Source organism: Pangasianodon hypophthalmus, chromosome 24 (genome assembly GCF_027358585.1).
Source record: "Pangasianodon hypophthalmus isolate fPanHyp1 chromosome 24, fPanHyp1.pri, whole genome shotgun sequence".
NCBI lineage: Eukaryota > Metazoa > Chordata > Actinopteri > Siluriformes > Pangasiidae > Pangasianodon > Pangasianodon hypophthalmus.
The window spans coordinates 12,127,505-12,139,911 of NC_069733.1; the positions used below are offsets into that span (position 1 = coordinate 12,127,505).

At 38.6% G+C, this 12,407-nt stretch overlaps 1 protein-coding gene across 3 annotated transcripts in view; it reads left to right on the top strand.

Annotated features, from left to right (window-relative positions):
• bmp2k (BMP2 inducible kinase) overlaps positions 1–12,407 on the top strand; it is a 46,176-nt gene that overhangs the window by 28,003 nt on the left and 5,766 nt on the right. Inside the window, exons 5-15 of one of the 3 annotated variants that reach the window (XM_026931573.3) lie at positions 487–608; positions 1,339–1,420; positions 2,590–2,722; positions 3,101–3,204; positions 3,315–3,394; positions 3,607–3,755; positions 3,942–4,129; positions 6,146–6,259; positions 7,254–7,405; positions 7,499–7,653; positions 8,120–8,218. In XM_026931573.3, coding sequence (XP_026787374.1) covers positions 487–608; positions 1,339–1,420; positions 2,590–2,722; positions 3,101–3,204; positions 3,315–3,394; positions 3,607–3,755; positions 3,942–4,129; positions 6,146–6,259; positions 7,254–7,405; positions 7,499–7,653; positions 8,120–8,218 — 1,378 coding nt within the window. Of the gene's footprint in view, positions 1–486; positions 609–1,338; positions 1,421–2,589; positions 2,723–3,100; positions 3,205–3,314; positions 3,395–3,606; positions 3,756–3,941; positions 4,130–6,142; positions 6,260–7,253; positions 7,406–7,498; positions 7,654–8,119; positions 8,219–12,407 lie in introns of all 3 variants that reach the window. The other 2 variants (XM_026931571.3, XM_026931572.3) reach the window with 2 other exon arrangements.

Genomic DNA, 12,407 nt, shown 5'->3' on the forward strand with positions numbered 1-12,407 from the left:
AGGCATCTTGTGTAGTCTGGGGGAAAATATCACAAAAGCCTATCAAGACTTTAGTCCATGTGTAAGCATCTCCACCTCAGCCTGTGCTCTCTAATTTTGCCCTCCCTCTAGTTTTTTTTGGGCTGTCTTTTGTCAATTCTCTTGGCATCTTGCCCTGCTGTGTGTGTAATTATACATAAACACGGAGGGAGGGAAAGCCAGAAAGAGGAAAATGAATGCACTTTGTCCTGACTAGCAGTTGTGCTAACCGTGACACCGGGTCTCATTTCCCAAGACAATTATTCTCTCCTGCTAATGTTATTAGCAACAAATTTTAGGGAAAACCAGGCATGACAGGCTTATTAGGCTCAGCCTGACAGGATCAAGGACGTATTGTGCCAGGCAGCTGTGGGAACTTGCCAAAGTTGCCAGTCACCTTGAGTCCTCCATTCCTGTCTGTCAAGAGCAGTGGCGGTTCTCAGCACTCAAACACTTGTCTTCATGCAGGTGGAAAATATCCTCTTGAATGACCAAGGGAACTATGTGCTATGTGACTTTGGAAGTGCCACCCACAAAGTGTTGCACCCACTCAAAGATGGTGTGACTGCTGTGGAGGACGAGATTAAGAGGTAAGACCATGATCATGAAGTAATATATGAAAATGTTGTGTTTAATGGAATGTGTTAGCAGTCAGATCGGTAATGATTTATAACTTTATCTGTAATCAAAGTATCTCTTCTATGAGTTTCTATCCAGTTTCTTTTCTGCATTTTGAGCTCAAACATAATATTAACACAAATATTTTTCTTTTAATGGTGCCATTTTTTTCTACAAAACCCTTACAATTAATGCTCCTCCTACCCTGGAGATGATAACAGCACAAAGTCTCTTCCTGTAATGTCTAACAAGGTTGGAGACACTCCACTCCACTCAGAACATTTTAAGCTCTTTTATATTCTTAGGATTGTCCATGTGGACTTCCTTTTCAATTCAGACCACAAGTTTTCAGTAGGGTTCTAATCCTGAGACATAGATGGACATAGCAACAATTGATTTCTTTAATCATTTCTGTGTTGATTTCTAAGCATGTTTGTCTCATTTTCTTGTTGAAAGTGCTATCTATGGCCAAGTCTGAACCTCCTGGCTGAGGCAACCAGGTTTTAAGCTGGTTAAGAAATATTTTGAATTTATGACAACATCAATCTTTGCAAGAGTCCCTGAACCACCAGCCATAAAACAGGTCATACTTCATGACCATATTTTCCTCGGAGTGAAAGTAATGTAATTTATTAGGACTTGCTGTCCTGGTGGGAAACAGAAACTAGTAAGAACCTTTGATCCTCTCTTCTTTGTGTGCAGGTACACAACCCTGTCGTATCGAGCCCCAGAGATGATTAACTTGTACCAAGGGAAAGCCATCACAACCAAGGCTGATATCTGGGTGGGTACACCTACACACATCCACACCCGCCCACCCATACACAAACAGACACACACACACACACACACACACACACACACACATACCCTTCCCCCTTCTGTCTTTTGGCGTATGTGGCTTGCTTAAACTCACTGTTATGCTGAGGATCTGGTTTGGTCAGGCAGATGACACAAACCCAGAAGCCAAACCGGTTTCCTTTAGAAATTAGGTTTGTAATGGGGAGGGATTTCCTCAAAAGTAGTGCTTCATTTTATGTTTATCCTCTGGACATGAAAAAAAAAAAGATTTTTCAAAATGCATGGGTGGAATTGGAGTCTAACAGCAACCTAAGTTGCTTCCTTTATAGTTTACCAATGTGAGGTGCAATAATTTGTTGTTTCAAGTTTAGCACAGCCTTGCAGTGTTTTATTCCTTAGTATGTTTGTGTTCTGTTAGCATCTGTAGTGCTGTGTGCCCCAGCCCATGTTGTTTTGTTTATTCTAAAACACCCTATGTACGATCTCTGTAATTAGCAATTTAAACAATATTTTGGAAATCGGTACCAGAAATCTCTTCCTATGCATGAGAAATCATGTGACAGAACTAACTTTTACATTTTATATTTACAGTCACTTTCCAATACTTATATTACACCAAAGTATAGGCTGATTAAAATATTAATTCATGAAAACAGTCCCTAAGCAGTAATACTGCCCTGTGAAGTTCATATGAATGTGGAAAAGTAAAAGCAGAGAAGGAAAGGAAATTTCCTGATTTCCTGGTTCAACTCTAAAGATAAGATGTGATGGCTTCTGAGCGGAAAGCTTCCTCTTCTTATACTTGATGTGAAGCAAAGAGCTTGTTTTTCCACCCTCAGCTAACCAAGCAAACACCTGACAAGAGCAACATACAAGAAAAAAATCTCTTAGAAAGAAGGAACGCTTTTACTGTGTTCAGACCTTTTCCCTGCCTCAAAGCAGGTATAGATGAGTAGAGGAAATGTGTTAGTGATTCTTGTCAGTTATTGTCTTCTGTTAAAAATAGAATTGTGTACAAGTTCATCCACGTTGTTGACAGGTGCTTGTTTGTTTCCTTACATGGCGATCAGTGTGCAGTTTGATGTTAGGTCCCTTGTTTGTTTTGGTGCAGTTATAAATGAGTTTACATTTCACTTTCTCTACCTCTCTTAGGCACTTGGATGCTTGTTGTACAAGCTGTGTTTCTTCACACTTCCATTTGGGGAGAGTCAGGTCGCCATATGTGACGGAATCTTCAGCGTTCCAGATAGCTCAAAGTTTTCCTCCAAACTGCACTGCTTAATCAGTAAGTGCCAGTGCACGTCCATCAAATCATATATCTCTTCATGCAGATCTGCTGATCTGAAACTCATTCATTCGACATCTGGCAAATGGAAGGAACTGCATTAAAGCAGATGCTCCAGTGAATGAGGATCAGCCTGCAGTGAGATATTTACTTTTGTTGTACTGCCACCTCCTGGTAGTTATCAAACATTGTAGCTTTTTCCCTAATTATTCATTCACAAATCCTTCCATTCACATTTTCTTTAAACAACTTTACTTGGGTGGAAATAGTATATAAATTTGTAAAATATGAGATATCAACACAAAAGTAAAGGCAAACTGAGTGGATACAGTTCTCAGGTTTATGTAACTGTTGTTGTTTTATTTTTCACAACTGTAGGATATATGTTGGAGCCTGATCCAGAAAAAAGACCAGACATCTATCAAGTCTCTTACTTTGCCTTCAGACTAGCTGGAAGGGAGTGTCCAGTGCCAAATCTATTTGTGGGTTCTGTCACTACATTATACAAACATTATATTCAGAATTGCATGATTGCAGTGCCAGTTGAACTTTTTTGCAATGACTTGGTGAATATTCGGATTCTGTTGTGCAGAATTCCCCCATTCCCACCTCACTGCCAGAGCCACTAACGGCCAGTGACATTGCTGCTAAGAAGAGCCAGACAAAAGCCAGGTATTTGAAATTGTACACCATGATTCTATTTTTAAAGTAGTTTTAATGAATTCTGTGAAAAAAAAAAAAAAACAGTTTAATCTTCCACACGAAAATAGATAAACTCAAGTTTCAGTACTCATATACTGTTAAATGGCAGAAGTGATTGTTTTACTATCTTAATGAGTGAAAGCAGTCAGTATTGTGCTGAGTTTGTGTATAATTATCTGTAGAATAACAGATTCTGTCGGCCCCACGGAAACCTCTATTGCCCCGAGGCAAAGGCCAAAAGCAGCCAACAGCAATGTGCTGCCACTGCCCAACTCTGTAACTCCTGTGAAAATGAGCGTCCCACCTGGAACAGTCAGCAACGGCCAGAAACGTATGTCTTTATTCTCCATTTCTTTTGTCCAGTGCCCATACTCAGTCCATATTTTGCTAATGTATACTAGAGTCCCATATGCTTAGTTCAGTGAATATCTAACTTTTTCACAACAGGTGAAATAAAGACAACATTTAGCATTAGGCTCTTACAATCTGTGTGTGGTTATGTGTGTGCCTGCATCAGCCCAAGGAAACGGGCAGCAGGCAGCTGTGCAGATGCAGAGCAGTAATCAGCACAACCGAGTGTTACAGCAGCTGCAGCCTGGGGACCTGAGACTGCAACAACTCCATCAACAACAACAACAACAACAACAACATCATAACCTGCACCACCAGCAACAAGTCAGTCCTCAGCAGCTGCAGTATATACAGGTAATCTTCAGGGATTGTTGGTGCTATAACAGGGTGTAGTGCAGGGCTGGACAAGTGGCACCCTTGGCACAATAAACAAGCAGATTACATGTCTGGGCTATAGGTTTTTAACTTAAAATACATTAGCTACCAATTTTAGTCTGAGCAGCACACTGGAGTTTTCACTTGCTTGTTCGGCGGGCTAAAAACGTATGATTATTTTTGTCTGCTGATAATTCTTTTTGGCAAACCTGCCTATAAATGCAGTATAACTGATTAAATCACTCTGAAGCTCCGAGTAATGCAATGAAGAGAAAGTCTAACAACCTTTAACACTTGTTTATTTTTAAGTTTGCATTTTGGTTTCATTAGCAGAGAGGCTCATGATCTTGCAACTAAACAACATGGCTGCACTTCTTTTGAGCATGTAAAGCAACATCAAAGCTTGTATTACATATTATATACCAGATTTCATGAAATTGCGCTCTCTTGTACTATATAAGCCACACGTAAAATATGTACTGGCAATTATTCAAAATATATGTTATGATCTGTGATTTTCGACACATACTCACATGGCCACATTTGCAGAGAGTGCCGCTGAAAGCAGTTGGCTTCTAGTGCTAATTATCTGTAAATATAGCAGTGTGTCAGTGGCCAGTATAGCTTTCAGAATGATACTGTTGATAAACTACTGACTTTTTTAAGCATCACATGAAATGGTATAAGCACTCTAGGAGTATATATGAAAAATGTTATATATATATAGTGTGATGTATATGTAGATTAAATCGTTTTAAATGCCTGTGACTTAGAAGAACGTCATAGAATATGAATTAATTTCAAATTGGTTCCTCCTGGAGAATTTATGGTCTCTGCTTCCTATGTATGATCCTCATTATTTTAATTGACAAAAGTAGTGGACTTGATCTGTACACAGATTTTGACTTTAGAAATATTTTTATTGGGAAAACAACAACAAAGACACCAGGCAAGAACAACGATGCCAAATTCTTGTGCCAATTTTTGTGAGTGCCAGTGTGCAGTACATACAGTATAACCTGAAACATGGCATAATTCTTCCTCTCTATTTTCAATTACAGGCTTCTACAAGTATTTTACACTATATACACTATATGGCCAAAAGTATGTAGACCCCTGACCGTCACACCCATATGTGGTTCTGTGTGGTAATATATACTGCCACAGACTGAACAGCTACACAGTTCATATCATATAAACTACGAAAGGTGAAAATTGTCACTTCCTTAGTCAAAGAAAATCACAAAGAGGTGGCTTGGTTATTGGGTACAGCCCACTGAAATTAGTACACTGTGTCTTGAATTAGTGGAAACAGACTGTGCCTAAGAGTGGACTGATAGGCAAGGCTATTTCAGATAAGTTTCGATTTTATTAGCTTGCTTCATGTAATGCCCCACATGTTAATTGATTTAGTGTGGGATTATTGACTCTGGCAGAGTTCTGATTTTAGTTATTTCAGTCACACACAGACAGATGGCAGTGTGGGCCGTGTGTTTGAATGAGGACCAGACTGACTGTATTGGGGAGCACAGCAGGTGGTCAGCTGGTTAATTGTGTATTACTCTGTTAATGGGATAGATGGCCTAACACAGCTGTCTTACAACTGCTCAAAAGCAGCTTTCTCTTCTTGTCCATTTGTGACCAGGACATGTGTTCAGTATTAGCTAAACGGGGCTTAACCCTGGTCGCTTCTGCTTTATTTATTGAAACAGGACCAGCATGTTTTTGTTATTCCCACACAGACTGCATGAATGGGGTGACATTGTCTCATTAGTGTCGGTAATTAAGGTCAAGAGCTGTATGTGATAATAGAAATCTGTGTGATTGCTGTAACTTGTACTGTATTTTCAGACAATGACTTAAAAATCTGTTTCCAAATACCCTTTGTGTGATTTCTCTAAATACACCAATGCACATAGATTAATTCAAAGCTGTATAGTAGTTTCCTTAAAGAGTCTCTGTCTCTGTCCTTGGTTTGGTCATCTTTTTTAGCAGTATCAGGCCATGCAGCAGAGCCTCCAGATGCAGCAGCAGCAGCATATGCTTCACCAACAGATGCTGATGCAGCAATCCATGTATCAACCACAGCAACAGCATTATGCAGCTCTGGTGAGTACTCACACATTCACACAGCGGCCTGGGACATTCATTCACTCTTTTAAAGGAAAAAGCAGCTATATAGCATAAACTAAACTAATAATTTAATAATCATTAATAATATAATCTAATAATATCAAATAAGTCTTCTTACTAAAGCATCTGTTTAAAATGAGAGTTTGGTTATAGATGCACTGGAGTTCAATACCTCTCTGTAGAGCACTGTCATGACATGCACTGGATTGAAACACCAACATGTGAATGTATGCAGATATTATTCACTTAAGAAAAGTCCAGTTGGATGGCACCGCTCTGCCTCGATTACTAATTTGGCCGCCTGCACGCCATGCAAAAGCTCTTTGTGCCAAATGGTTGCTGAGTCCAAGTCGATGCCAGTCGGTCGCATCCATCAGTAATTCCTCCAGAAACGTATTTACGCTAAACACGAAGGCGACGCAACCAGGCTTCCTCTAAATACATAATGTTAAGGCGGCACAATTTTTAGCTCATTTTCCACCGAATGGTTACCATCTGTTTAATTTCAGCTGCAATCTGCTCCATGCAAAGCCATCAGGGGATTGAATGGGGGGTGAAATCGACCGATTCTCTGTGTTAAATCGTAACATATGAAGCAATTACACTGTAGGGAAATCTAAGCAGTTATCTATCACTTTCTCACTGTCTTCATGTCCTGAGCGGTCACTTTGGGTCGACTGCGTGTACTTTTCCTTTTTGACACCAAGCATTTGTGGGAGCTGTTTGTGTAAAGATAGAGGATTTAAAAAGTAATGGAAAAACCCTCTGGTGAAGCAGATTTGAAAAAGTGTATTTGAAGAAATTGACTATAACTGTTCACCACTTCAAAGTGTATCTGACACTGTCCTTGTCAATGGATGTTAGTGCGCATCTGTGTGTCCTCAGTAGGTCACACACAATCCCACAGCCCCAACTCTGTCATTATAGTCTATTATGCTCGTATTATTGCCCTCTTTTTCCTCGATAACAGATCCATCAGTATCAGCAAGCGTTTGCTGGCCAGCAGCAGTGTGCACCAACACAGCAAGTCCCCTACGTTTCCCCACTAGATTTTCATGCATCACTGAGCGCCTACAACCCTGCTGGACCTTCACCTGTGGATGCTCCCTTCGGCAACACCAGGTAGCACCTCCATCTGCCTCCATCACTGTGCTTTATCTGTAAAGTGGTTTTAATAACAACACACATGATTTTTTTTTTTCTCGTTGACTGCAGAATGACCGTACCTAGTTCAGAGTTGGTCAGCCCGTCTCTTCAACCTGTCAGTAACCCTCCTGACATGTCTCGCTGGAACCCGTTTGGAGAGGACAACTTCTCAAAGCTCACTGAAGAGGAGCTGTTGGACAGAGAGTTTGACCTTCTCAGAGCAAGCAAGTGTTACAAACTCATCTTGTTCTGGCTTATTGCATTGGTAGACCTGACAACTTTTATGCATTTTGCATAAGAGCTATGCATTTTAGGAGCACACTGCTATGAGCCATCACTCAAAAATATGCCAGTCTTCTTTTTAACGTGAAGTAAAATGTATCAATGTACGTTTTATATGCTCACATAAGACGAGTATATAGTTTAACATAAGTTCACAAAAACAGATGAGTGACAGTTTCAGTATAGTTCACATGCTTTTGTAGGCAAGTGATTTGTGCAGGACTATGTTGAAAATGTTTTTACCCTACATTTTATTTTTCCTCTTCATAGTTGGCACGTCTGCATTGGTTTGATGTGCATTTTGTACTTCCTTGTTATCCTGATTTGTCATCTTTTACTCATTTAATGAAATGCTTTGAAGAACAGAGTTGCCCTGTGCCTGGAATAACGCTCTCTCTTACTCTCCAGCAGATAAACGAGTGGAAAACGCGACAAGCTTGCAGGCTGGTGGCACGACCCTGCTGCCAGAGGACCCATTCGGCTCTGTGCCCTTTGTGGCCAATGCAGGCAAGTTCTAGTGGCTATGCCCCAAATAAAGACTCTGCCCTTCTTATTGTCCCCTTCCGCTTATGTGCTGTCCATCTCCTCAACTTCCCACTGCACCTTTCTGCTCCTACTCTCTGGATTTACACCAAGTCACTTCTGGACCTGGGAGTGAGGCGGGATCGGAAGTCCCTAAAATACAAAGATGGGTTGATGAGTAAAATAAGCAAACCAGGCCCTGATAGGCATGACATGTAGGAAAATGTTACATAGCAATAGGAATAGCTTTCACAGACTGCAAAATGTGTAAAATATATATAGATCTCTTTTTATACACTGAACTACATGAGGAGTAGACGGCATCAAGGTTTGTAGTACTAATATTTCTACTTTTTTTGTGTTCTACGGAAAAAGGACCATGCTCTTTCTGTTTTAAATTGATGCCAGTGGGCAATGTAGTGCCTCCATGCTTTCTAGCTTGCCTTTGCCTTTATGACTTTTGTTGGGGAGGCTTCTGCACTTTATTGCTATAGGATGAAGACTTCATTTTCTTAAAAAAAAAATGCATCTCTAAACAAGTTAGCTGTGTACCAAAAGTGTCAGACTTATTTTATTAAAGCAGAATATCATTGGCCTGAAATTTGTGCCACTTCAGTGTAGGTAGGACTTAGGTTTAAAATATTCTAATTTTTATTATTGAGAAGTTAAAATGAGTGTTTTTGGAAACCATGAATTTTTCAGTCACAAGTAACTTTATATGACAGTGAAGTGCAACCAAATTCGTTAGACTTCGCTAATATAAAGTGCTGCTAATAAAAATGTTGGATTCATTCATTTTGGCATTTTCACACTAAATTGCATCAGTTTGGCATGAAAGAATAGTCCTCTTAATTCTTGAGCAAACTGTTTTTCACTTATATTAAAAGCTACATATTTTGTGTCTCAATTAGTAACATTTTTTTTTTTAACTTCATGTTGATAATTGTGGCGAAAGCCAGGATTTCTCAGGTACACACTCATGGATCTCACTTAATGAAACATTTCCAGGGATCTTCATAGCCACTGTGTTTACTTGTCCTTAACACGCCAATTTTGCATGGAGTTAATCACAAGTTTCTCTCCAGTGTTAAAATTGGCTTTGATTCCCTCATTGAGCCTTATCCCTCTTTTTTTTTTTTTTTTTTTAACTGTGAAGATACTTTGCGTTGCCAATTTATGGAACGTTGGCAGATTCATTAAGTTAGGATGAGTTTAGACACATAATCAGAGGACTGTTGGATCTGTGTAGGGAGCTAAATGTGCACAGTCCTCAATTTTCTGTTTTTTTTTTTTTTTTTTTATCATCTCAGAATGTGATGCTTTGCTATGTAGCCTGTGTTTGTGTGCATTCACTTTTTCTTGTTCACTTGTTACTTTGTGCCATAGAACCAGGCTGTGTCTGAGAATGCATGGACTTTTATGTGTTGCAAAAAAAAAAAAAAAAACATACACATGCTATATTTCTTTTCTGCTTTTTCATTCAACAAAGGACAAATATTTCACTGACTCAGTGTGACCATATACTGCAGTGTCAGTTTATTAATTACTACATGGGGGATACCTAATAACCTGCTAACTTGGTGTATACATACAAACATACTCTTAACAACTACTTCAATAGCAATACCTGCTCATTCATGCAATTATCCAGTCAGCCACTCATGTGGCAGCAGCATATGGATCAGATCATGCATCACAGAGATGCAGTACGATGCTACAGTAGTAGAAGACCACATCAGGTTCGGCTCGTCTAAGCCAGGAACAAATATGTGGCTACAGTGGACACAGGCTCAGATTCTTTTTTTTTTTTGGCTGACAGGAGTGGAACCCGATGTGGTCTTCTTCTGTTGTAGTCCATCTGTGTCAAGGTTTGACAAGCACTCTGAGATGCTTTTCTTACCACTGCGATTAAACAGTGGTTATCTGAGTTACTCTAACCTTTCTGTTAGCTTGAAACAGCCTGATCATTCGTCTCTGACCTCTCTCATCAGCAGGCATTTCTGCCCACAGAACTGCTGCTCAGTGGATTTTTTATTTTATTTTTTTTTTTGCACCATTTTGTTTGGACCTGTGTCTTTTTTTTGGGTGTGAAAATAAGAGTAAGATAAGCAGTTTCTGAAATATTCAAACCTGTTTGTTCGGCACCAGCAATCATGCCACGGTCAAAGTCACTCAGATCACATTTCCCCCATTCTGATGTTTAATATGAACATTAACTGAAGCTCTTGACCTGTATCTGCATGATTTTATGCATTGCACTGATGCCACATGATTGGCTGATTGGATAACTGCATGAATGAGCAGGTGTACAGGTTCCTAATAAAGTGGCTGGTGAGTATATTGTATGTTTGTATGTAGTGTTTGACATACAATGATCTAGTAATTAATAAGCTGACAGCGTATGTAAGGCTGGTTTTCTGAGCACAGATTAAGGTTACTCTTGGATTAAACTGTATTGGGGATTCTTTATTGAAAACCCACGCTAGATATAAGCTGTGTGCAGAAAATGGGACCTCTAAAGTATGCATATCTTTGCTTTGCTTTTTGTTTAACCAAAGGTAAGTTGATTAAAATTTAGACAGTCCATGTTCTCGATCTTTTTTTTTTTTTTTTTTTTTTTATAATATATATAATTATTATTCATTCATCTCATTGTTTACTTCAGTTCTGACCATCATCAGAACATGACTGGTACATGTTTTATTATTTGCCTGTCTACTATCTGATGTTGTATTAGATAAAGACAGCCATTCTCAGACATATCTTGGTTCAGTGGGACACTTTTTGAAATTTAGGCAAGGTGGGGAAAAAAAAAAATCTGATCTGAGCCATATTTTACACTAGAAACATGCATGCACATAAGAACAAATTAGGTACATTGCCATGGCTAGTTGAAAAAAAAACAGGCAAGTGGAATTTTAGATTGTACAAGGGCTGTTATGTAGACTTCCTTCATTATTAGGTGTTAACTCTGTTCAATGTTTTCATGTTGTCTCTGAAAATAAGGGTGTAGATTAGCCTAAGGGATTAGTTTATTGTAGCCACTCAGCTTCCAGTGTTAAAAGATTTTTGTTGGTGCAGAGTGGCTATAATTCTCAAAATGTTGTAGCACACCAACAATCATGATGGTAGAATTAATGTAATACACCCATTCTGCCATCTAAGGTTAATGTGCTGTGGTGCTTTTGGGAGTCCAAGTTGCTTCCTAGGCCAAATTTATTTATAAAAGTATAGCAGAAATATAGGTCAGTAGGCTTTTCATACATTTATATACATATAAGCATAGTTGAATAAGATGTTCAGAATGTTCTGTTCCCATAAAACAGAAATGTAAATGCTCATGTATCATAATGTATAACAATGTATTTCTTTACAAACTGCTAATGATGAATAAAAATCTATCCAAAAGCAATATATACTTTTGTTGATTTTGTTATAAAAGTTCCAGTGTCTTCTGGTCTGAACTCTATACCACATAGTCAGGATGTTTGTGATATGATGAGCATGGCTGTCTTTATCTCTTACATCAAACAAAAAGTAAAGTTGAGCGTTAAAATAATTTATACCACAGCGCTGTTGAATTCTCAAATCTGATTTGTCTGTAATTTAAATCACAGAATTATTTTAATGTGCTCATTCTAATACGTTATTGTTTCCAAAGTAACTTCTATTGTAGCTCATTCACAGGGACATTTAAACATTTTAAAATGTGCTGTTATGTAACAAAGTAAAATGTGTAATCACTAATATGGTGACGTTTTCTATGAGATGTTTATTTAGCATTAATGGAAGGAATCTTCTGGGTCAACCATTTTAACAATTACCATTTTAACAATAATTTTACCACCACTTTCTCTGTAATATTAGAAGCCTTGAGAAAAACGAGAGTGGTGAGTGAGCGACTGTTTATCTCTGCTATAATGTAACTGTCTTGTTTTGTGGTCATTCCACAGTGTTAAATATAAGTATATAATCTGTTAAATTGTACCTGTCCTCTATTAATAAATTTTAAAAAATATATAATTGTTGAAAAAAAAAATGCTGTGGTATAAGAGGAATAAAAGATTTCGGGACATGCTGTTCTGAAAATCAGAAAATCGTCAACTTCACGGTGGTAACAGTTCACATCCAGCTGCATCACACCACCTCATCAATGATTATTTTCCTATAAGCG